Source organism: Corapipo altera, unplaced genomic scaffold (assembly GCF_003945725.1).
Source record: "Corapipo altera isolate COAL_440 unplaced genomic scaffold, ASM394572v1 47, whole genome shotgun sequence".
NCBI classification, from domain to species: Eukaryota; Metazoa; Chordata; class Aves; order Passeriformes; family Pipridae; genus Corapipo; species Corapipo altera.
Window position 1 is genome coordinate 496538 of NW_020884897.1, and position 24537 is coordinate 521074.

The following is a 24537-nucleotide window of genomic DNA, read 5'->3' on the forward strand; positions in this document are numbered from 1 at the left end:
CCTGCAAGGTTAGAGGTGGGGAGGAAGAAATTTTTGAAATAGTAATTTTGTTAGTGCTTGTGTAGTCAGAAGGCTCAGAAGACAGAATTTGGACTATAGTATCTCTAATTCTGCACCGTGCTATGTCATTTAGTCATTGTCTCTGTGTGTCGCTCTTGGAAGACTTTAAAACAATTTTTTTTTTATTACTCCATTTGCTTGCATCTGTCAGTCCACTTAAGTAGACTGTTCTTTACTGTAGTTGCCCCTAAGATCCACTCTTTGCCATCTGCAAAGCACTTTGGCTTCATATGTGGAACTGTTCAGATGACTTGAGCTTAGGCACAAATCCAGATCTAAAAGATGTTGAGAATTATCTCTTTCCATTTCAGCTGGGATTTTTTGTGTTTAAGTGTTTTCATATCGAGGAAAACCAGCTTACCTTGAGAAGTAGTTCGTAGGGAGGCCAGAAGCAGGAGGAGTTTGGGAAATGTTGCTTTTGGTATTCTAGATGTCAGTACCTTTATTGCAGAGACCGAGGTGCAGGAAAATTGGGTCTGATCTGTATGCATAAAGAGTTACCTAGAAATAGTTACAAGTAGTCTCAGTGGTTGAGAAAACAGCATTGCTTCACTGAACTTACAACCTGATTTTGTGCATCTGTGTAGGCTGTTGATAAGCCTATTTGAACTTTCTGACTTAATGTTGAGGAGAAAATGCCTGTTAATTTCTGAATTGGCATGTTAGGACTCTTCAAAGTGTCAAAAGTTATAAAGGCTACTTGTTTGCTTGTAATGGAATAAAGTTTGAGAGTAAGACCAGTGAAAGGACGTACTGCATTATTGTAACTAGAAAGGCAAAGGGAGTTTTACTCTATGTGAAAAGAAATATGCATATGATCTCCTGAAATACTTCTGCATCTGAACTATGCTGTGGTCCAGGCTGTGGACAACTTACTTTCTCCCCTCCCCTCTTCATTGCCCTTCTACCTCCTTAGAATGTAGACTGTTAATTTATTTGAAAACATACATTGTGAACAGTCTTTCTTTTTTTTTTCCTTTAGGGACCAGTTACTCTCCACAAGAAAATTCACACAACCACAGTGCTCTTCATAGTTCAAATTCACATTCTTCTAATCCCAGCAATAATCCAAGCAAAACTTCTGATGCAGTGAGTATTTGTGATTGGTATTCATCCCTGTGTCACCCCGTTCATACACACTATATTTTCATAATTTTATGTAAGAAAAACAACATGTATGTTACCTGCTTCAGTGAATTTTCCAACTTAAGTCTTTATTTTATAAACACTCTGTAAATTCAAGATGCAGTTGTAAAATTATTCCGATTGATAATCATTAGAGCTTTGAGCTACCTGCTTTTAATTTTAAAATACTAGATTATTTAAATTAAAGAAGAAATACTTTCCATGACCTTTGTGGTAAATCTAGAGAAGGCATCATGATTTTACTTATTTAAGATGCATTACACATTGTGCATTTTAGTCACTTTATTATCCAAGTTTTAGTAGTTAAGGTGGTGTTTGTTAAAAATTGCACTAAAGCAAAATAGGTAAATTTGCAATGTAAAGAAAAATTTTGAAAATATAATAATTTTTGAGGAAATTTTAAGGTGAAGGAAACTAATATTACCAATATTGACATTACTGCATCTCACTAAACATACTATTAGATTTTTGTTTAAGGTTTGGTGGGAATAAACCAGAGGAAACTTGGAGAATGCAGTGGGAGCATAGTGGTCACATCTTCAGGCTATCAGTGAAACAGGCACTTAGAGATGGTGTAAATGGAAACTAGCGATGCAAATGCATATAAGGATACCATGTAGTTTTAAAAACAATGAAAACTCTTAAATTTGCATATTAAAACTCTCGAGTGGTCTTTTGTCCAACACTGTTTGTACTTTAAAGGCTTATGATTCTGCGGATGATTGGTCTGAACACATCAGCTCTTCAGGCAAAAAATACTACTACAACTGCCGAACAGAAGTTTCACAATGGGAAAAACCAAAAGAGTGGCTGGAAAGGTATGTGCTTGTGTTTGCTTTAATTGTATCAGGAACAAATATTCTTAAGCTTGAGCTTATCTAATAGATTACTGCTATAACAGGTTGTGGTCTAAGTCTGCCGTGTTTCTACCCTTACTGTGACCTCTGGCACTTATTTTATCCCGTAACAATCCAAAGCCTGAGGGGGAAGTATGATTGGTTTGTTTGTTTTGATTTTTGGTGAGTGGTGTTTTTTGTTTTGGGTTGTTCTGTTTTCTTTTTTTTTGGTCAGTGTTAGTGAGCTGAACTGGTACATTGTGAGCTTCAACAAGCACGGGTGTAAGGAAGCAGTGGCCAGAGTTTGCCAACCCTGCCCGTGGCAGCAAGCTCTTAGAGCAGTTTAATTCATCTCATGTTAACTTCACCCCTAGAAACTGTTATATTATTAGATGATCTAAGTTCTTACTTAACTTTTGTTTTCTTTTCTTCAGAGAGCAGAGACAAAAAGAAGCAAGCAAAATGTCAGTTAACAGTTTTCCAAAAGATAGGGATTACAGAAGAGAGGTGATGCAGGCGACAGCTGCCAGTGGGTTTGCCAGTGGAAGTATGTGGTTTTTTTACAGCAATATGTTCTTGCCTTGTTTGCATTACTGTTTTCTTTTCCAAACTTAAAAAATTTTAAAAAATCCCTTTTCATAACTGTTTTTCTCACCTTTTTATATATAAAAGCAAAAGTGGGTAACACAGTCAGCTCTCCCAAATGTTGTTTCTTAAAATAACTTTAAGCCTTTACTAGTGTAACACTTGCTTAGTGCTGTTCGTGGTGCTCCTTCTTTTTTCAGCTTTTACTGCCTAATTTAATTATCTTCATGGGTAGTTATCTAAAAAACTTGCACAATTTATAGTTTAGTTGGACTGTCGTGATCATTGAGACCTGCCAATGTCATATTTTGAGCTTAAAAATAGAGATGCAGAGGTCTCTTTTAAAGCCTTGATTTCACATCCGAAAATAATAAGCTAATTTAGTGGATTATGATATCAGGGTTTTTAGAGCCTTGTATATGTTATTGCAAGTATGTTTTTACTGTACCAATGCTCTTAGCAAAACCTTTCCTGGACTGTGAATTTCTGTAACTTTGAAATTTTTTTCCTGATACCTAGCTTTAATCTTTGTCAATTCAATTTTTTTGTGGAAAATAGTTGTACTGTGGGATTCTGTCTGTATTGTGATGTCGTTTGGGTGAATTTGTAGCGTAGTTCTCAGGATGATTTAAAAGTAGAAGTCAGAGTATTAATCTTCCCCCACAATCTTGGGACTTGACGAGGTAGGGATGTATAAAGGACTGTTTTTCTGTGCATAGTGAAATGTACTGCATGTGCTAAAACATACTGAATGCTACAAAAAGATAGCAGACATGCATAATGCAGTATTTGTTTTGTGACAGATGACAATCTAAGAATCTATAAAAAGACTTACTCTGTATTTGCTTGGTGTGTTCCCTGTGGAACATATTTTAAAGTCTTATGATTGTGTGACAAATGCAGATTAGTCACTCATTTAGTATATATAGTTATCTTGAATTAATTCAACTGTAAGTAAATTTGTTTTAGTACTTAAGTGACGTGAAGAGGAATTCTTTGAAGGCTAGAATTTAAAACTTATACTTGATGTTCAGGATTTTCAGCGAACAAAAGAAAAATGGCACAAATTATCTCTTCACACTGAATACAAGATGGAAATAATAGATTTTGATTTAGATTTTTTTTAGGCGACTTCAAAAGTTAACTTGACTGTAACACTTGTTATAAAGCAGCCTTTCATCAAAACACAGTGCTTAACCGGAACTCTAAATCAAGCAAAGGTCAGAAAATGCATTTTGTCAGTGAGTAGAATTAAATTTTGCCTTTTTTGATGCTGATCTACTTGAGGCTTTTTTTAATCATAAGAAGTTCAATCAGCTCTAGTTGTTGGTGTGCAGCTGTATTAATCAAAGTCTCTGCAATCTTAGACTCGTTTCTAATTTATTCCTTTTTTTCTTATTGCAACGTTACTTGGGGAATCCTGAAAAAAGTGGAAGACAAGCATTCCAGTGACACCAGCAGTATGCTCCCACAGAATATTTTATCTCAGACAAGCAGGCACAATGACAGAGACTACAGACTGCCAAGGGCAGAGACTCACAGTAGTTCTACTCCAGTACAGCATCCCATCAAACCAGTAGTTCATCCAACTGCTACCCCAAGCACTGTTCCTCCTAGTCCATTTTCTCTACAATCTGATCACCAGCCAAAGAAATCCTTTGATGCTAATGGAGCATCTACTTTATCAAAACTGTCTACATCCACATCTTCCATCCCTGCACAGAAAACAGAGAGAAAAGGTATGTCAAATAAAATTGCCTCTAGTATTCAAGATGATGTATTGCATTTACATTGCTTGTTCATAGTATGCTAGTTCTAGAATTGAAAGATATTTTTCCTGTTTGACTGTGTGTGCTTAGAACCTGATTACTGTTTTGATGAGTTTATTTCCTCCTAAACCACGTTTACTGTATCTTATACAACTTAAAATTGACACTGCAGTATTTGCTATTTACTAGCTTATTCTGCAAATTAACATTTCAAATTATGATTTGAAAAAATGTATTTTAGTAGGACATATTTTTGTCTTCTCTCTTGTTTTGGATCTTTGCCATTTATTTGAGTTCTTAACGTAGATGTAGTTGCACTATTTGCAAGTCATTTTGGACCATTATGTTTTATGAACTGCTGTTACTGTTTGGAATGCCAGTGTCAAATCTTTCAATCAACACAAGTGCAATTCTTAGAGAAAGTGAGACAGTTCTCTCCATGTAACAGCAAATCTTCTGTTTTGATCTGTATCTTGTGAAATATTGGATCTTCAGTTATAAAGCTGCTGAAGGTTTGTGTTTCTGTGTAATACCGATTATAAACAATTGAGTCAAGAAGGGAAGATCAGGACCTCACTGTGCATTGTCTGTGACACTTTAAAAGTCTGTATTTTGGTTAGATTTACTTCATTACTAGAAAAGAAGAGCTCAAGAAGATTGTGAGAATGAGATTTGTGTCATTAGTGATAGTGTGATGCTTGGTATAGTTGAGTTTATTCAGTGGTATTGTACACAAAAAATGATACTTTGAGGTCTTTGGGAGGGAAAAAATAATTATTGATAATCATGGTGGGTTTTACTTTAAAATATTGCATAATTAGTATGTCACTGTATGTTTTTGGGGAAGATGGCTTCTTGCCCTGTTCATATTTGCATGTTGGTTTAGTTAGAGAAAAATAGTGTAGTTTTAAAAAGATGACCAGAACAGTCTCTGGTCTCACACTGGTCTTGTATTCTGTTTTCGGGCCTTCCAGTTTTCTTTATGAAAGAATTCCAGCTTTTACACAGAGATAAGAGTACCTGACCATCCAAAATATTCAACCAATACCATACATTGACAAATACTACAGTGTGAGACAATTGTGCATGTAAAGAAATTTTTAATGCTTCTTGAGACTTCATGCAGTTTTTGCATGACTTGGGTCAAAAATGCTGACTGTAAACTACAGAGGAACAGACTATTTTCAGCAAGCCTTTTTCTAGGCAACACAATAAAGTGTGAAGTAAGGTGTGCTAGTTCATGCATGGTTCTTGAGTACAGTAGTTACCTAATTCAATTAAAGCTCTATGTTCTGATCACAGTTTGATGCACTTCTAAACATTACAGTGCAAAACATCCATGTCAAGCATTCTCTTCTTTAGTGTATCTACTCTGTATCTAAAATACACTTTAAGAAAACCCTTATTATGACTCAGTTCTGGCATGTTCTTGATTCCTGTTTGGTGTGTGATCAGACTTCAAACTGGATATTCTTTCCCTGCTGTACTGTACATCTTTATTAACTGAGCAACTGACTCTTTCAGCAATTGAAGAAACTTCCCATTGTGACAACTGCTACAAATATTGTCAGAGAGTTCTAATATTTCTTGCATACAGCATTAATTTGAGAGCATACAATTGGATGTGAAGAGTGAAAATGATCACACAGAGCAATCTTGACACTGTAAATCTTACTTTAGAATCTGTGTTACCATGCATGGTTCCATATTAAATAATTCACTTAACTTCTGTATTCCTAGGTAGATGTTTTTTTAATTTTGTATGGGTTAAATGGGTAGATCTGTGTAATACTCATGCCTCATTGATCTAAGTGTGTCATGGCACTTGATCGTGAGCAAATATTGTACTTATTGAGCTTCAGACAGGGTGGATTACAGAAAGTTAGTAAATAATCGAAGAATTAGAATAGGTGAATGTCAGGCTTGAAATTCTTATTCTAGAAAATATGAGTTTTTACATGTTGGTTGAATTTACCTCTTACAGAAACAGAAAAATTCAGTGCAGGTTCTGTCATGATAAGAGATCATTCAGAGAGTATATTCGGTTCACTTGGCGTTTTCTTATTTTGGGAATGTTGGACTGTCTTTTTAAGGAAATGTAACCAGCAAATTTTCTGTAGCATTTTGCATATTTAGATTTAAAAGAAGGAAAGAAGCAGTGTTTTGGATGGTTTACTTCTGTTACTCATTCTCTCGGAGGTGACTGTGAACCTGCAGTCTTACAAAGTATTTGTTTGTAGCTGTTATAGTAAATGCAAATAATTGTCCTGAGACACTTGGTTCAAACAGTCTTCTAAAAGTGGCTTTGTAGAACTGAAAAATAGTTTGAGAGGTTTATTTTTACTCTAGTAAAGTAAACAGCCTTTGATCTTTTTCTCTTCACTGGCTGTGCCATCCCTCTCTCTTTCTGAAAAGAGGTAAAGCTGTATTTTTTTGCCTGTAAAAACAGCTTGGTCCAAATGACTGAATAATATATGCAGTAGTCCTTGCTTAAATGAATTCTTGCTTCTTGTCAATGTGTTGCTGGCAGCCTTATGCCAGCATATGTGTACCACTGTTTTAATAGTTCTGGTTTCAGTGTGTGTATTTTTTAATGCAGTAATAGTTATGAACAGCAGAACAACAAAAAACCACAAAACCCAAAAACAATGCTTTTTTCAGCTCAATCTCTTTTGCTGCAGGGGTATGTTGTAGTCCCACAAGGAGATTGAATAAAATCCCTGGCTGAACTATAGCTCAGCTGTTAGCAGTAGCCCTCTGCCCTCAATGGCTGGCAGTAGTGGAGAGTTCCTGGGGAACTATTTGACCTCTACCCTTTGGTTTGAATGTTCCAGTCAGAATCTGCTGCTTCTGTTTGTGCTCACTGTGAGTGCTTTATGCAGGTAAAGTGTGGGGTTGCTTTTCCTACTTTTTGGCTGCTTTATCTGTAGGGCACATCACATTTTCCTATTTCTAATTCAGTTACTGAATGAAATGTTGTGTTGTCCATATCTTAACAGTGTGTCTGTCTGTAGGATACTGCTTCTCACACCTTTACTCCAAATCCCATCAGGCAGCACTTCTGTTTCTAGAGCAGCAATACTCCAAAACTTTTATGACAGAACAGAGCAAGCTGGCCAGTGCAATGCTGGGTGGGTTGTGACTTTGATGCTTCTGATCCTTCTCTCACCCCTGTGGTTTTCTTACTTGTAACACTTGCTAGTCTTTAGCAGTCAGTTATTAACATTGCTTCTGGTATCGTTGCATCTTCTTTGGCTGAGTTTTGCAGTTTTAAGCGTATTATTAAGCGTATTACTCAATCCATGTGGTGGTTAGAAAAAGTTACATGTGTGAGACTGTTGGAAGTTTCTTCCTGTACTTCATACTTGTTTGCTGAGCATTGCTGTTACATTTATTTTGGTGGCAGAGATAAAATACAAAAATTCGGTTTTAAGACTGGTATAATCCAAATGTGAAAAAGAGGGAATTTTTTGTATTTTAGATCATTTGAATATATTTGAGAACACAGCTACTCTTGTTGCCATAATTTCATTTGGCAAAATGGGTTTACAGAATGCATTGCCTTTAAATATTTATTTATTTTTGTTGGGGCTTAAGGCCCTTGATAGATCAGAACTGAAGTATGTAAAGCAGATAAATGTGACTGTCAGTGCTCAGAGAACTTAGTTGATGGACTGTACACTTCAGGTGCTTCAGCAAAGAAAATGTGTTATGATTCTTAATCGTCAGCAGAAAATGGAGTAGTTCTGTTAGCTGTTCTGTTGTTTAATCATTGGAGCAGAGATGGGGTTTATGGGGCAATAAGGCATAAATTTCTGAAAATTTAGAAATGTGGTTTTCCTCCCACAGAAAGGACACGTGCACGGTCGTTGCTAGCAGTGCAAAGAGAACAGCTCGAGCTCACAATAGAGTGGTTGGGTAAAACTGTGGAGTTGAATCCAAAGCACTTTGAATCCATTTGTTCTGTTTTAAATGGCATAAAAATTACATCATTAGTGAAAGCTACTAGAACACTCAAAGGGTCACTTTAATAATTTACAAATTGTCTAGTCAACAGTAGTGGGTATTTGCCATGTCATTAAAATAAATTAGAAGAGCAAGCCACATATAGCAGTGTTTTAAAGCTCATGCAGGGAGTGCTAGTGTGTTAGGTGTCACAAAGAGCACTGTGAAGGAAGGCCCTTCCTCCTCAAAAATGCATTTCCACTTTTTGATTCTTCTCTCCCCACGCAGTCCTCTGTCACACTGACATGCCTCATGAACTCAGCACACTGTAGGCAGGAAGGGAGTAAGGAAATGCTGGGGACAGGTACTCGAAGGACTCCAGCAGATAGAACAGGGTGACCGAGGCACAGCAGAGGTGCAGGACTTCATGCAAACAGAGTAGCTGAACAGTCAGAATGCTTAGTTTTTCACCCCCCTGCATTAAACATAGTAGGCTTAGGGTTGTGTTTCAGAATGTTGGTCACTAGTGGATCAACTCTTTGCTTAGGACCAAGGATTCTTGTCATAAGAGACAGAGCTTGGTGATGGCAAGATTCAGCAGCCTTTTTATGTAATTCCTCAAACTCTGAGAAACTGAGCGTGTCTAGGTTGTAACTGAAGAACATTGTGGCCCAACTGCTGAAAATGTGTTATACAGGTTCTTGTCATAGGAAGCACTGACTGCTGACTTGGAATTCTGTCCTTTTTGTCTAAAAGATGTGATTGCAAGTTATGAATACAAAGCTCTTCCATAATCATTGTGGTCGTAAAAAATTATTTTCATTATAGAAAGGTTTCTTCTGGCTCCATTTTAACGTTAAACCAATGAATAGTTCTTCACATTACCTTAATCTCCAGATCTGACTGTGTTTCTTTTTGCCATCCGATTACTTTCTTTCCTCCTTTTTGTTTTGGATGGCTTTATTTCTTGCTCATTTTTTTCCCTGTGATTAAAGTTGATGGCCCAGAAATTTGTTTTGTTCTATAATATAGTTCTGTGTGTAGACTGCATCTAATAAACTTGTTTGCATGGTTGTCAGAAAGCATACTGTATTTTCTTGTTGTTTCAACAAAGTGAATAGATTTTTTTAGAAGTTTTCTTAAAAGCTCCAGACATTAAAACTTTAATGTGTGTAGCTTATAATTGAAAAATTGGTACAGTCTTATTTTTAAAATCACAGAAATTTTAAAAAAAAATCTGATTTTTTTTGTTGTTATTCAGAGGAAGAGATAAAATTAATTAATGAAGATTTTAATACTTCAAAAGATCAGAGCAGACTATGTTCTACTTTTGGTTTTTACTTCATTTTTTTAATATTTCTAAACCTTTCCTGGGGACTTTCATGATAATAGCTGAGATTTTAGGTGAGGTTGCAGAATTATTTGCATGGCATTTTTATAGAAGTTGTTGTTGACAACGAAGAGGCTGCAGACTTGACCTGTTCATTTTCCAGTCATGGTCTAAGACTTTTGCAGACCTTGCAGCATAGTCCTTTATTTACAAAATTTTTTTTGTAAGACACAGACTAAATTTGCATTTCTGTTGGTAAAATTCCTGTTGTAGGTTCAAGATTAGTCTGATTGATGTGTAATGATTCAGATTGGGTTTATGAATGATTGCCATGTAATCAAAATCCTTATTTTGCAATAATAGGGGAGATAACTTGTTAATGAATGTGAACTGATGTTGACACAGGTGTAGCAACCAGTGTATTGGAGTTGTAAAACTACAGGACTTAGATTTGTGAAGCTACTTAACTTTTCTTAGCATACTCTTGTTCATCTTGACTGTGTTTCATGATGTTTGAGGCTTCAAGTGCACTTAAGAACTATAGCACTGCATAATTAGCAAGCATTTTTTAAAAATCTTAATAAATGTTTTAGGAGCTAGAAAATGGTGTTTAGATGTCGGAAAGTAAAGTTAACTGTGTGGCAAAATGTACAATGAAACAGTCTCTCAAAGCAGATCAGAAAAGGGAAATTACAAAGGAAAAGGAGGGAGTGAGGAGTTTTTCTTCTGTTTGTGGAAAAACAGGGAAATGTTCACACTCCAGTGAGTGATAACCTGAGGATTTTTGTCAAGCAGACATTTAATCTTGAAAAGTTTTGACCAGTTATGTTACCTTCAAAAAGCAAAACTTGCAAGCTCTGTATAGCATCATAAATTAAATCAGTTTTTAACCTTTGTAGTTATATTATACAAAAATGGATGTGAAAATATTTAACAGGTTTGTTTTATTGGCAGTATTTCTAGGATTTAGTTATGTGAAATGAAGCATCCAGTCTGGAACCATGGAGTAAAACAGATTGGTTTAAATCACTGTAAAAAACTTTGTGATTATACACAAAGAGTCGATAGTCTGTATTTTTAGCATGTTTGTCTCCATCACAAAGGAGTTTCTTGTTGTAGAGAAGAAAAGGTAAAGATTACAGGTTGAGATAAGAATTTACTGGAAACAGCAGTGAACTAAGACATAAACAGTAACAGCAAAAATATTAATAAAAGGGTGTGCAAGAGAGGCAAACAATTCACACATGAAAAAAAGCTCACCCCATGTGAACCCACAATACCTGAAGTGCTACCACGGTACCATGACCGGAAGAAGTTACAGCATACAGTGGCAATGTCATTCAGCAACCAGTATTATACAGTTCAACATTACAGACTATTCCCACCCAAAAATCAAATCCCATTGGTTGGGGCAGGACTAATTCAAACTGTCTTCCCTAGCACATTCCTCATATGCACCATGGAGACTTTACCCCCTTCTACAGCATGTGTAGGTTCTGACTGGGCAGGGCCAGCCTAATTGGTGGAGTTTTAGTGATAACTAACCAGGTGGCTGTGACTAAATGTCAGTCCCACTGTTGGAAGGTTCCACCATCCATTGCTTTCAAAGTGTTTTTAACAGTCTGTTGTGCTGTTCAGCTTTTCCAGAGGCTGGTGTGTGATAGGGGATATTATATCCCCACTCAACACCGTGATGTACTTTTACAGCCACCTTCTCTCCCTGGGCAGCAATGTCTTGCCACAATTTGGCAGCCCAGTGCATTTACCTCTGCACTGCCAGTTGGTCTTTTTCCATTGGTCCAGCCACCCCAAAGAGCATTTGCTGCCATCCACAAGTCAATGTAGAGGTAGAGTGCTGGCCATCCCTATTGTTCAGCAATATCTAAAGCCAGCTGGATGCTTTCAGCTCTGCAATGTGAATTGATCCACCTTGTTCACCAAAAGCTTCTGCGACTCGTCACGTAGGACTCCATAGGGCAGCTGTCCTTTTTCAGTGGATCCCTGTGGTACAGCAGGAACCATCAGCAGAGAGCGGTGTCGCTTTTCGTTTTCAGGTAGCTGATTATATGGTGGGGCCTCCTCAGCATGCATCACCTTTTCCCCCTTCTCTTCTGATGATAGTCTGAAATTTTTGTCTTCAGGCCAGTTTGTGATGATCTCCAAGATCCCTGAGCGACTGGGATTTCCTGTTCGAGCTCGCTGTGTGATCAGCCCAACCCACTTACTCCATGTAGCATCAGGGGCATGATGTGTGGAAAGGGCTTTCCCTTTTTACATCCAGCCCAGCGCTGGCAGTCACCAGGAGCTCACCCAGCTGGTGGCTGAAGTCTTTTTGCATAGCTCACAGCTCACTTGGGGATAGGGATTGGGTGATTATTTCTGGCTCTTTCTCTTCCTCCTGTTCAAGGACCGTGCTTCCTCTTCATCCCTCACTAAGCGAACTGATTTGGTCTTGGATTTCTTCTGTATAGGGGCGATTGTTGCCAGCATGGGTTGTTCCTCATGTTCAGCTGCAGTTTGAGTGGCCACAGTGCCTGTTGATCTGTTTTCCTCCTCCTAAGGGTGCTGTCTACTATGGAAATGTGTCTGGCAAAGAATAGCTGTGGCCCAGCACACCCAGCAAGGTGCTGCTCTGGAGTTGGCACAGCATTCTCCTTGCAAGCATTCTGTCACTTTAACAGGCTCCTGTAGTTGTTCAGGGGTGAACTTTCAAACCATTGGAACAGAGAATTTCCCCCAAAACTGGCCCATTTTATGTCACCTTCCGTACCACTCTTGACTGTCCACCCTCAGGTCAGATCTCTGAATGGCCTTCCTATAAAAATCTCTCCTGACTCTAAACATGATGTAAACCATAGAGGAGACATAGCAGACATAGCAATAAGACCATGCTTTCCCTAACATCCAGAGGAAGTTCTGAGTTCACAAAAGCTGTTGTAACAGACCTGAAAGAGGAAAAGGGGGTGAAAAGCTGGGAAAATTCCCTGTACAATGGGTATGATTATTAACATGCTCACAAAGGTAGTGTCTGAGGTCAGGGCAGGAGAGTAGTACTCAATGCACCTCCCACATGACCCTCATTGCCCTTGATTTTATCACACAGTACAGTAACAAAGCAATCCCAATCCCTCTCCCTGCTCTGAAGAGGAGTATTGTGATGGGCACACTGCCTGTATGAGAATATGTACAGGGTTAGGTACCACAACCACGTGCACAGACCGAGCAACATTGTGACCGATGTCTCTGTATCTAATACAACAAATGCTCAGATCAAATTTGTTTCCAACTGCTCTGGTCATATCTGTTATCTCAACCCTTTGTGCCCCATGTTGGGTACCAAATAAGGCTGTTGTGTTTTAGGAATGATGTTCCCCAGTTTAGTGTTCCCACTGCAACACTCCAAACCACAGTGCCGTGTGCTTGCTGCTCCCTCCCCTGTGACAGGCTGGGGAGGAGAATTGGAGGTACAAAAGGTAAAGATAGATGTTGAGATAAGAGCAACTTACTGGAAATGACAATGAAATAAGAAACAGTAACAGCAACAATATTAATAAAAAGGTGTAAAAGAGAGGTGAACACTTCACACGAAAAAAAAGCTCACCACGTGGGAAGCTGTAATACTTGAACCACTGCCACAGTGCCCTGACTGCAAAAAGACCCCCTTCCCCCAAGCAATGGTGAGGTGATGTAGGATAGCTGCCCCTCCTGGCCACTACAGAAATTAACTCTGTGCTGGCTGGAACCAGGACAGCTGCAATACAAACAAGAAATATGTGTATTTTCACAAATATCTTTTACAGGTTTTTTTTGGCTGAAACAAGTTTATATGTTTTATTTTTACTATGAATAACTTAAATTACTTAATTTATGTAGTGTAGTGATGCTTTGGACAGTTATTGTACTCTGCATCCTCTATGATGTTAAATAACAGAGTTATTATGCAGTATACATGTAGATAGTCATGATCATAGAGATGTATTTTTTCATAACATTGAGGCTGTTGGTTTTGTGTTGTAAAGCATCTCAAAAGATTGGAATGTTGGTGTTAAACACCGTTCTTGTTTTGCGTCTTTAGGTGTTTGATGTGGATGATTGTACAAAAAATACCTTTCACAGATATATTTTAACACATACTTAAAATACCTGCAATAGTACAGGTATGGAATAGTGTCTCCATATTGTCTAAAAGAAATAACTGGACTGTGCTGAGTTGAGGTAGTTCATTGTGGATTTTTGTAGCATAGAAACTCACCCGAGCTAAAGTATTTTTACAGACCTCATGGAATTCAGTCATTTTGAGTGACATGTTTTGAGTTCTGTTATTCAAGAAGTGAGTGAATACCCAGAACTGGGCTTAAGGTTTGTCTTCACTGCATTGTTAGCTTGAGTTTGCTGTTGATTTATTGTATTTTCTGTTCAGAGCTGCAGCGTGGGTGAAAAACACTTCCAGCTGTTTGGCATTGGTGTAGTTTGAGGGTCAGGTATTGCTTATGTAAATTAATAACATAGTACTGGGTTGCTTCTTTACTTAAAATAACTCAATATTTAACTGTGAAGACAAGCCTAACTACATTAAATACCTTTTGAAATTAGTGCTGGCAGTTGCTCAGTATTTGTTTGTTTGTTTGTTTTGAAATGAGGATATTTTATTTTTCGGGGCTTTTTATTTGGTTGTTTTTGTAAGGTTCTTAAAACTGTAGAGTAGGAGGCTTGTGTTTATATAAGTACTAACGTGCCCCACTGTGCTTATTTCTCTTGCTTTTGTTTGCCAGTGCATCCTCTCCTTATTTGGACTATGGCGGATCCAAGTTTGATTTAAATTCCACGTGTTTGTGTTTAGTATGATAAGATTCATGTTTGTTAGATGTGTCTTGACCTGCAGTTGTCTTAACATTAACTTTGAACACTGTAAGATTTTATATACAATACCTTTTAACAAAGACTTTTACTAATGACTTACTGTTTTAATGGGGGCTAATAGCTGATCAGCTGTCCTAGTTCATGTGTTACTGCAAACCACGCAGAAATTTTGTAAGTGTTCCCCCCCCCCAATCTTCAGTTGTTGTAACCCCTTTTGTCTCTTTGTAAGTTATTCTTAGGAAAGCTCTTGGCCAAATGACCAGGTGCCCTGAACAGATAAATGAACCAACCCCTTGCCCTGAGGAGCCTATAATTAGATAAGGCCACATCTTTTCCAGAAGTTTACCTGAAGCCTCAGAATGGGTGTTTGTGTGCTGGCTGTTGCATCCTTGCAAGCTCTCAAATTTGGATTCTTCAGCAGCTTTTTTCTGGTTCAGATTTCTCAGTTACTTCTCTGGAAAAAGTTTTCTGGAGTACTTGTGACCTTTGTAAACTGTTTATACCGTGACTGCATGGAAGTAGAAATCCCCTTTCTTTTCACTGAGATTTTTAATCTCATTGGATTTACATATTGATACTCACTTCTATAATATTTCATGTTTATTTTTTTAGGGTTCTTCTCCAGATTAGTCTTAAAAGTTTCAATTAAGGGTATTGGGAAAACTAAAGCTGTTAGACATTTTGTAACATTTTATTCTTAGGTAGTAAAACAAAACAAGACTTTCTGACTTCTTTATTAGTAAAGTCAGCATCTTCTTACCTTGACCATATCTTCAGAGGAAAACAAACAAGCATGCCTTTAAAGTAAAAGAATTTCCCAGCCAGTTATTTTAGTTTTCATTTGGATTTTTACCTGAAATGTGGAATATCAAAGTTGACTTTCTCTGCCCTTATGAGGTGGGTTTAAAATCCAGCTCTTCAATATTATGGGAAGACGTCCTGGGTGAGATCTTGGATCCATAGCTTTACTCTCAGCATCCAGCTTGTTTGGTGCTATGGAACCATTAGTCTTGACTGAATTTGGGGGCAGACATCTCTGAGGGTTTAATGAGGATGAGAGAGGGGGAGCTAAGATTGGAATACAGTGGACCAGGCTTCTTAAAGGAGGGATATTTGAAATCACTGATGGTACACCTATAGTAAGTTGAAATACTTTAATTGAAGAAATTTCTCACAGTACTGGAATGGAGGAGCATTCTGTTAACTGGAAGTCAAATTCAAAATTAATGAAATAACTCAATCAGAACAAATTGCTGTACAGTATAATTGAATTTAAGTACTACCTATTTATGTGGATAATAAATGGTGATATTTGCTAAAATGATATTAATAAAATAAAGAATATAGGTCTTGCTGCTTCACAAGAAGCTGACAAGTTAAAAATTAATTATGGGAAGGTACATTTTTAGATATTTTTCCACTCTGCTGTGGGGATGTTAACAGCACATTTTTTTACATTTCCAGTACAGCTCATTTTCCTGTCTAAATCCTCAGCAGTGTAGCTGGATTTTGTATGAGACCTAGTCTTTATTTTGTGACTTCTTGTAGTCTGGTCTCTTAATAAGTGAAGCATGACTTATACCCTCCCTCAAATTTGACATAGTAGCTTATATGTGAAGTCCATGGGCTATAAGGTTTTTGTTCATAGTATATTTTCCAAAGAAAGACTGAAGTCATAAGTGAAAATGTAGAATATGAGTAAATGCACAGTAAAAGAAGAAGATGGCCAAGGAATTTTTGGCCTGCCTTTGTCCTGACAGCTAGGGGAGAAATGTCCCATTTTTAATACTGGCAGCTTTCTGTCCAGTATGTTGAAGTGGAAAAGTTGTGTGTGTGCATTCCTAATAAATATTAGGTCCAGTAGCGTAAATTGCACTAGATATCAAATATCTTCTTTTAATAATGATGTGGGTGTTTTTCTTGTAACTATAGTTAGGCATTTACTCTTCTGTATTTAATATGAATGTTGTATTAGTGAGAAGTTGTCAGGTTATATTGGGGAAAATGAAAAATACTGTCTATCTTCTGTTCAGAGTCTGCATCTGTGGACAAGTCTGTATCCCATTCTTGCACAACTCCTTCTACATCTTCTGCTTCTGGACTGAATCCAACTTCTGCGCCTGCTTCATCTGCTCCTACAGTTCCTGTTTCACCTGTCCCACAATCACCAATTCCTCCATTACTTCAGGACCCAAATCTCCTTCGACAGCTGCTGCCTGCTCTGCAAGCCACCTTGCAGCTTAATAATTCTAGCGTAGATATATCCAAAATCAATGAAGGTAAGGATTCTTTAAAGTTGATGTAATCTCTCACACATGTTAGTATATTATTGGATGCCAAGCTCTAGTAAATGAAAGCCTTATTTTGATTGAAAAGTGAATAAATGAATCCCTAGGTAAAGTGAGGATTGGTTTTGTTAGTTTTTCTGTTAGACTTTTTTAACACTCAAGGTTTTCAGATTAATAAATGTTGATGTACATGAGCAGTCTAATTGAGGTGGGTGACTTAATCGCTGTATCAGCATTCGTCTGCCACACAAAAGTTCGTTAAAGCTCTTTGTTCTTTTGTTTTGTCTGCTGTTCTTTGTTTTCTGTAGTTTGCACTGCTGTTCTGTTAATGTGTGTTTGCAAATACTGAAACTTCTAGGAATTCTTAAATCTTGTTGCCTAACAACTTTTTTCTTTAGCATGACAAATTAGCCTCTGAATAAAAGTAGCATATCAGCAACTGTGTTAGCAAGTTAAATTTTGTACGTGTAATCAGTGTATCCCTTAGATTTTTGTCACATTGGCCTATTTTATTAGAAGACAGTTTATCACTTAGCTATAATGCCTTTTGCTGCAAGAAGAGGTAGAGTTGATGCAATTAGAATGCAATTTTATCTGATGTGGTGTCTGCGTGTGGCGGGTTACTGATGAAGAAAGTGGTGTGGGATTTTTTGTTTGTTTCTTTGAACTTGTGCATAGATCACTGTTTGTAATTGGAAGCAAAACATTTACATGTAGTGCCCAGAGTTAAGTAACTTTCTGAAAGTGCAAACCATGACAGTCAAAATATGTACAAAATATTCTGTACATTGCAGTTATTTATAAGAAAAAGGTATCAGTTGCTGCCTTTTAATTAGCAAATGTTCTGGCTTCATTCAGTACTAATAGGCGAGTAGGTTACTGTTTTGGTTTTTTTCCTGTGCAGGGAGAAACTTTTAAAACTGTAGTGCACTAAGTTGGTCTAAAAAAAGTAGGAGTTATCGTGGTTGAAAAATGAAAGATCCAGTCAAGACTCCAAATGTATTTTATTAGAGAGCTGCCAAGTGAAATGTCTAGTCATTTTGTCTTGCCATATCTCAGCAGCAGCTGTGTCTGTCTTGGAAAAAGAGTGTTTAGAACTGTTCTGGTGGGATGAGGGCCTGGTTGGGTCCATGTGGGCAGAGTGACTTCACCTTGCACAGCAGGGCTGCCCTTACTGTGCACATGACTCAGAGTTATTCGGTGCTTGTGCTGGTGAATCAGTTTTTTCAGATTTGTACATGGGTGGATTGTATGTTCAGGAAGTATCCCACAGAGACTGTAGATCTTTTGGGAAAGATTAGTTCAGAAGCTCATGGTTAAGTTCAAAGTCTCAGTGGCTCATCCTATAAGATCATCTTCCTGTGTAGTGCAGTTTTAAAATGGTTAAAAGTGATTGATTTTTTTTTACCGGGAGGAATGACATGGGACAGCTAAACCCAGAACAGATAAGGTTTGGGTTTTTTTCTTTTAAGAAGAAACACAGATTTTTAACTGGAAAGATTCTTCTTTTCCCCTTGAACAGAAAGTCTGCCCCCATCTCTTTTACTGGGTTAAAGTGATACTGCTTTTTGCTTTTTTAAAAATTATTGTGGTGTAAAAAAATCCACCACTACATTATGCTTACTACAGTAGTAAATTAAACAAATGTTCTCTTGGTGTTTACAAGAATTATTATTGATCCACAGGGTCAAGCTGAAGAATTGAAGTTACTTTTAAAAGAATTTTTTTTAAGTGCATGTCTCAAAGATAAAACTACTAAATAAAGGACTTGTTTGACATTCCAAGTCATCTTGAGTTCAAGTCATTGAAAAATAGATCGGGTAGATCTTTGGTCGTTGTGGATATGGGAACAAAATCTGAAAGAAAATGTGATTTAAATGTAATTAGCCAGTTTGAACAGTTTAAAGTGATGTTCTAGAATTGTCAGTAAAACAGAACGTTTGTTTTCAGTTCTAACAGCAGCTGTGACACAAGCCTCTCTGCAGTCTATACTCCATAAAATTCTTACTGCTGGACCATCTGCTTTCAATATCACCTCCCTAATTTCTCAAGCTGCACAACTGTCTACGCAAGGTATTCAGAGTCTTCTTTTCACTTACATAAAATTGTTACATTGCATTTTAAAAAGGCTGATACAATTTAAGTTTGTAGAAGCTGTGTGTTGTTGTATCTTTGGCCACCGTGTGGAGGATATTGAATGACTTCTTTTTCCAAAGATAGGTTAAAAAATTATTACCTGGGGAGCAGGAAGCTGACACACAACTAAGTAAATCTGCTTCCCTGTCTTGCCTTTTGGGATTTTCTTTGTATGTTAACTAACTCTATATGAGTAATGTGAAACCTGTGCAAGGCCCTCTCAATTTATTTTGGACCTTAATTAGATGTTATTTGATGTTCAGTATAAAACACAACTCTTTGAACACCCTTCTTGTAGTACTGTGCAACTGTGACTCTTGGAGGAGGCCGTAAATTCTTAAAAGAAAGTTTGTTCTGTCTGGTGGGAAATTTTTTTTGGCTTCCAGGCAAGATATTCTTTCAGATATCTTCAGTATGTTCTCCTTTTAACTTAGTAAAACTAGAAACTTAAACTAAGTGCAGTCATCTTATTGAGTAGATAATCAGTATTATACTAATGCTAATTTTTAACCATGGCTGGGGAACTGTTGGTGGATGCCTAGAATGGGTAAATAGGTTTCTAGATAAACTGTTTATGGATTCTTTCAGTTAAATCAAGTTGACCAGTCTAAAATAGGAGTCGCAAATAATTTAGTCTCTGCATGTGTAGAAAGCATTGCCTAATAGTTTCTTCTCTTTCCCCCTTCCCTGAAGTTTTAGAAGTGGAGTTTGGGGAAAACAGTTCTTTAGCTAGGATTGTCGTTGAACATTTGTTCCAGTTGTTCACCCTGCAGCCATGTCAAGATGAACATGTTTGTATGTTACCTAATACAGCATACTCCAAAGTACCAGAAGAAAATCTAATTCACATTTAAGATAGGGTATGGTTTTATTTAAGAATTTCCTTCCTTTACAGCTCAGCCATCTAATCAGTCTCCAATGTCTTTAACATCTGATGCCTCATCACCGAGATCATACGTATCTCCCAGGATAAGCACGCCACAGACTAACACTGTTCCACTTAAACCTTTGATGACTACGCCACCAGTATCATCCCAGCAGAAGGTGAGATCCTTTTCATTTATGCCATGTGGTAGTAAGAAATTATTGTGCATAATTATTGCACATAATATTAAGCGTTGCTCCTCCATGTGCTAGCAGTTTTATATAGGATGATAAAGTTTGTATGTTGTCTTCCCCAAAAGAAACAGAAACAACTGGAAGCGACTACTTGACTGTATTTTGGCAGTGCAACTCCAGCATGAAATTCTAGTACACTTTCCTTTTCTAGAAGAAATTTTTGTGCTGGCTTCAGATGCTGTGTGCAGATACTATCAAGGCATCAGTATTTTAAAAAAATCCATACAAAAACCAAAAAACATAATTCAAAGGCACCAGCTGATACAATTTTCTAGACTTTAGCCAATAAAAGATTTTTAGAATGGGAGAGAAATTCTTGGGGAAGTTGATTTGATGTAGTCTCAAATTTGGTTTAGAAATGTTCTAGGTGTTTACAGGTCAATAACATGATGTCCCTTTCTCTTCCTGCCCCCTCATCCCCATTCATTCAGAATTCTTTAATTGGATCAGTGACTGGGAAACATTAGTTGAAGCTAACATAAAATAGCTCCTAAGGTTCTTCCTAAGAAGCATGACTCTAGACTTTAGGGTGAAACACCCCTCCTCCCCTTCCTAAAATCCCTGTTCCCTGCCACAACCTCTGCTTAACTAACATGTCTTTTTTTTAATTTTCTGCTCACAAGAGAACCTCTCATGTCTTGAAGGCCTTTGAGGAGTACTTTTATCTTCAGGAGAACAGATTGCATTCTTCATTTTAGTCAAAACACCTCATTTCCTTACATTTGATTTTTTTCCATGGGTACAAAGAAAACCAAGTGATTCTCCCAGTTTCTTGTGTTTGGCAATGATACAGTGAATTGTTAAAGCTTTGTGTGTACTAATCCTGGTTGTTGTCTTTGTTTCTGCCCTTGGATTACATCCTTAGTCTATGTCTTCACATCCCATAGCTAGGTGATAAGTAATGAAATTATCAAATAGCAGTCTCGATATTTGGCACTTTCAAATCCTAAGATATGAATAAGGATCTTCTTAAGTTATTTACTGTCACTAACTGGAAATTGTGTTCTGGATCTGTTCTGGTCTCTACAACACAGAGATCTGGATCTGTGTATAAATGAAGTTTGATTATCAGCTGCACTGTAAACATGGTAAAAGTGTTATCCTTTGAGATTTTTATTTACAGTGTGTTCTGAAAGAAAACTTGTAGGAAGGACAGCCCCTTCCACCCCCTACTCCCTCCAATTTATTCTTGTTTTTTGAATTTAGATTCTTTAGTATTTACCATCCTGCTACAGGTGTTTTCCTAGAACTGTGCATGCAATCTTGAACCTGCTGCCTTTGCCCCAGTATAGAGGCCAGCGCTGTACCTGTGAAGTAGGTGGAGTGGTAGGAAACTGCGCCTTTAAGAGACAGTGAAGGCAAGCCAAGTGTTCTAAGTAGGGCCAATCTGTCTTGGTAGACCAACTATATAATTGAATATGCTTTTGGATACACAAGCCTTCCCTCAGGTTTTCAGTAGAAGTAGAAAACTTAAATGCTAAATGCAGGTTTGAGAAGAGCTGATACGAGTTGTAACTGCAGCAGGGCTACCACTGCTCAAAACAACAACATGTGTTGGTTATTTTTTGTTGTGATATGAGAATCTCCACTTTCATGGAAGAGCTGTGATTGCCTGTAGTTAGTGACTTGACATGCAGGGTTTCATTTCTGGTATTTTTAAAATAGGGTATTCTGTATTTTATTGATACATATATAGAAGTTCTTCTGAAAATGGCGATATCTGTATTTTGACATACAGTAGCACATTTTGAAATTATTATATTGTAATCCACCTTTTTGTTAAGATTGCACTTCTCAGTGAGGTGAGATTGCACATCTGATTTATTTTTGAAGCAGCTATAATGTGTTTGCAATCCAAGTGGTAAGTGTAGTAAATTTCTGAGTTACTCATTCTAAGCTGTAATGTTTTTGATGCAGAATGCTGTTAATCCTGGTGGACTCTTGTTCATTATTATAGACATTGGCAAGTTTTTATTTTCATCCTTCTGCAAAGAAGTTATAACTCTTACTATCCTGAGATATCATAACCATAAAAGCTTTCAATTTTCTCATTACCTCAAGTAGCTTCACAGATAGCTAAATAGAATTAGTGGTAATGCTTGACAGGAGGATCTTTTCTTGAGTTTTATATTCCTCAAATCTGCTGCTAACAGAGCTGTTGAAGTATTAACATGAATTGTTTGTGTGTTAGTCCCAGAAGTAACAAATTTTGGTTCAGTAGCACATACTTTTCCAGCTTACTAGGGAAAGAACTGTCTTGATAGTTCTTGTATTTGTGTAATTCAGTTCCATGAGATGGGATTGAGATGAGAATTTAGGTGTTGATAGCTCCAGTGTGAGCATGTCTGTTTTAGTAGTCCTTCAGACATGTCAGGCAGGCTAGCTTATCCTGTTCTTAGAGTTTGAGTAAATTATGCCTAATCAAGATGTGGTGCTGTGCCAGGACACACTTGGTTTCAGAGCACAGGCCCATGGGCTTAGGGCAGACAAGGTTGGACTGGCACTGTGCAAGCAGAGCCCAGTGCCAGATGCACAGATACTTGGGCTGGCTCTGGGACTAGTGTAGCACCGTTTGCACGGGGGGCTCTGTTACTTAGGGCTGCTTGAACATGTCAGTGCTGCTTTTAAGCTCAAGCGTCTGGATGGAGGTGTGCTGTGTGCACACAGCAGCTTGAGTGTCACACTCAGGATCCTGGGTGTCACATTTTGCTTTTTAGCTGGGCCTGTATTGTGTGATTAGAAACTGTTCTGAATTTCTGCAAAATAACTGTGTAAAGAACATTACACAGACCTGTCCAACTCAGAATACTGCTTGTGGTATTTTTTTAAATTTATTTAGCCCTTACTGTTCTTCTGTTTCTGGTATACATATTTACAGTCTTTCAAACAGTTGGAAAACATGGAATAGTTAAGAGCTTTTGTGGCTACTTTGTCTTATAAATCCCAGTTTTTCTTTACAATCCATTTTTTTTGTTTTTACCACCTAAGGAGGTGATTACTTTTCCAGTTTGGATCTGCAAGGTGATGGATGCTATTATCTCTGATGGACTTTACTTTTGAAATTATTCCTTCTGTTTGAACAGCCTTGATAGTTAATGTCTGCTCACAAGCTGAGCAAAATTCAGGCATTGATAGCAAAACTCCTCATGTCATACATTTCATAAAGGTACTTGGGTAGTCTGTTTTCATAAATCAGTTTAGGAACTGCTATTGTTTCACCCCCCTCAACTATATAGTTCTGTTGGTTTCAACAACAGAGTAACCTTACACTGATCTTGCTCTATCTTTCTAGAACCGTGACCTTTTCCTGTGCTATTCAGACCTTTTTTTAATATATGTCTATTAATCTAAAAGCCAGAAAGAACACACTTTCACTCTGATGATAATTTTAAAAGGTGACTTTTCCTCATAAACATATAAGTAGGTTTGAATTTACATTAAGATTCCAAGTGTACTTAAATAAATCAAGTTAAGTCTTAAGTTTACTTCAGCAGATACTGTCTGGCTTGCCATGGTCTGTTTCACAGGACTCTGTTTCACAGGACTCTGTTTCTGAAACAGAGAATTTCTGGAGGTTCTGATGAGCACTAGTTAGTGATCTACACCAACTTGATGTCAACAAATGCCAGACAGGCTGCATGATTTGTTTTTTTGTCTTCATGGAGCCCTGGAAACCATTTTTTTCTTTGCTTCCTCCCTCTCAAAATTGTTAGCTTGGTTTTGGCAGAGTGAGGGATAAATTTTGAATCTGATCCTCTCTTGTACGTACTTTAAATTGGCTGAGATATGAAAAGCATTGGGCAAAAACAAGTATCTTGAACTTCATTTACTCTAACTTAGACATTAGTGTATCCCCAAACTTTTCATCCAGTTCAGAAATTCACAGACGAAAAGTCTGTATCTCACTGCTGGTGTCTCAGTATCTTGTACTGAGTGTGCTCTACAAAGGAAAAGCAAGAAGCTACTGGTGACTGCTTTTTTAGTCATTCATGAGTTGAGAACTGACCGAACAGATACCAGGGGGGAGTAGCAGACTGATAAATATACTTTTGATTTTCTTTTCCATTTCTGGTAGAGATGTTATAATGTGGTTGTGATGTAATTCTGCTCTTGGCACTGTGTAATGTATTTTCAAGTAGGAAACTCTTAAATTTTTAAGTGAAAATTTTTATTTAGATAATGGACACCTCTTCTGAAGTTGAAAATGAACTTGGTTCTCAGCTGGAAGATATGGTCAAAAGCGATATTGAGTTGAACTATTTTACCTAATAAATTTGCAGTATTTTGACAGGTCAGATTATCTAAATTTGCTTCTGTTATGTCTATTAAGTACTCTTTCTGTTTTAGGAAAAAAACTCTCTATCACAACTGTGGAACTAGAGATGGTTTCAAAAAAACCCCACCTCATGAAGAGAATAAAAATTCTATCAACAAAAGACCTTGTATAATAAAAAGCCCCACCA

At 37.4% G+C, this 24537-nt stretch overlaps 1 protein-coding gene across 1 annotated transcript in view; it reads left to right on the forward strand.

The window, feature by feature from the left end:
• The window catches only part of WAC (WW domain containing adaptor with coiled-coil), a 55918-nt gene that overhangs the window by 19239 nt on the left and 12142 nt on the right, over window positions 1–24537 (forward strand). Inside the window, exons 4-10 of the mRNA XM_027648355.1 lie at window positions 1043–1149; window positions 1909–2024; window positions 2477–2589; window positions 4058–4366; window positions 16565–16810; window positions 18770–18892; window positions 19851–19999. Of these exons, the coding sequence (XP_027504156.1) occupies window positions 1043–1149; window positions 1909–2024; window positions 2477–2589; window positions 4058–4366; window positions 16565–16810; window positions 18770–18892; window positions 19851–19999 (1163 nt within the window). The remainder of the gene's footprint in view (window positions 1–1042; window positions 1150–1908; window positions 2025–2476; window positions 2590–4057; window positions 4367–16564; window positions 16811–18769; window positions 18893–19850; window positions 20000–24537) is intronic.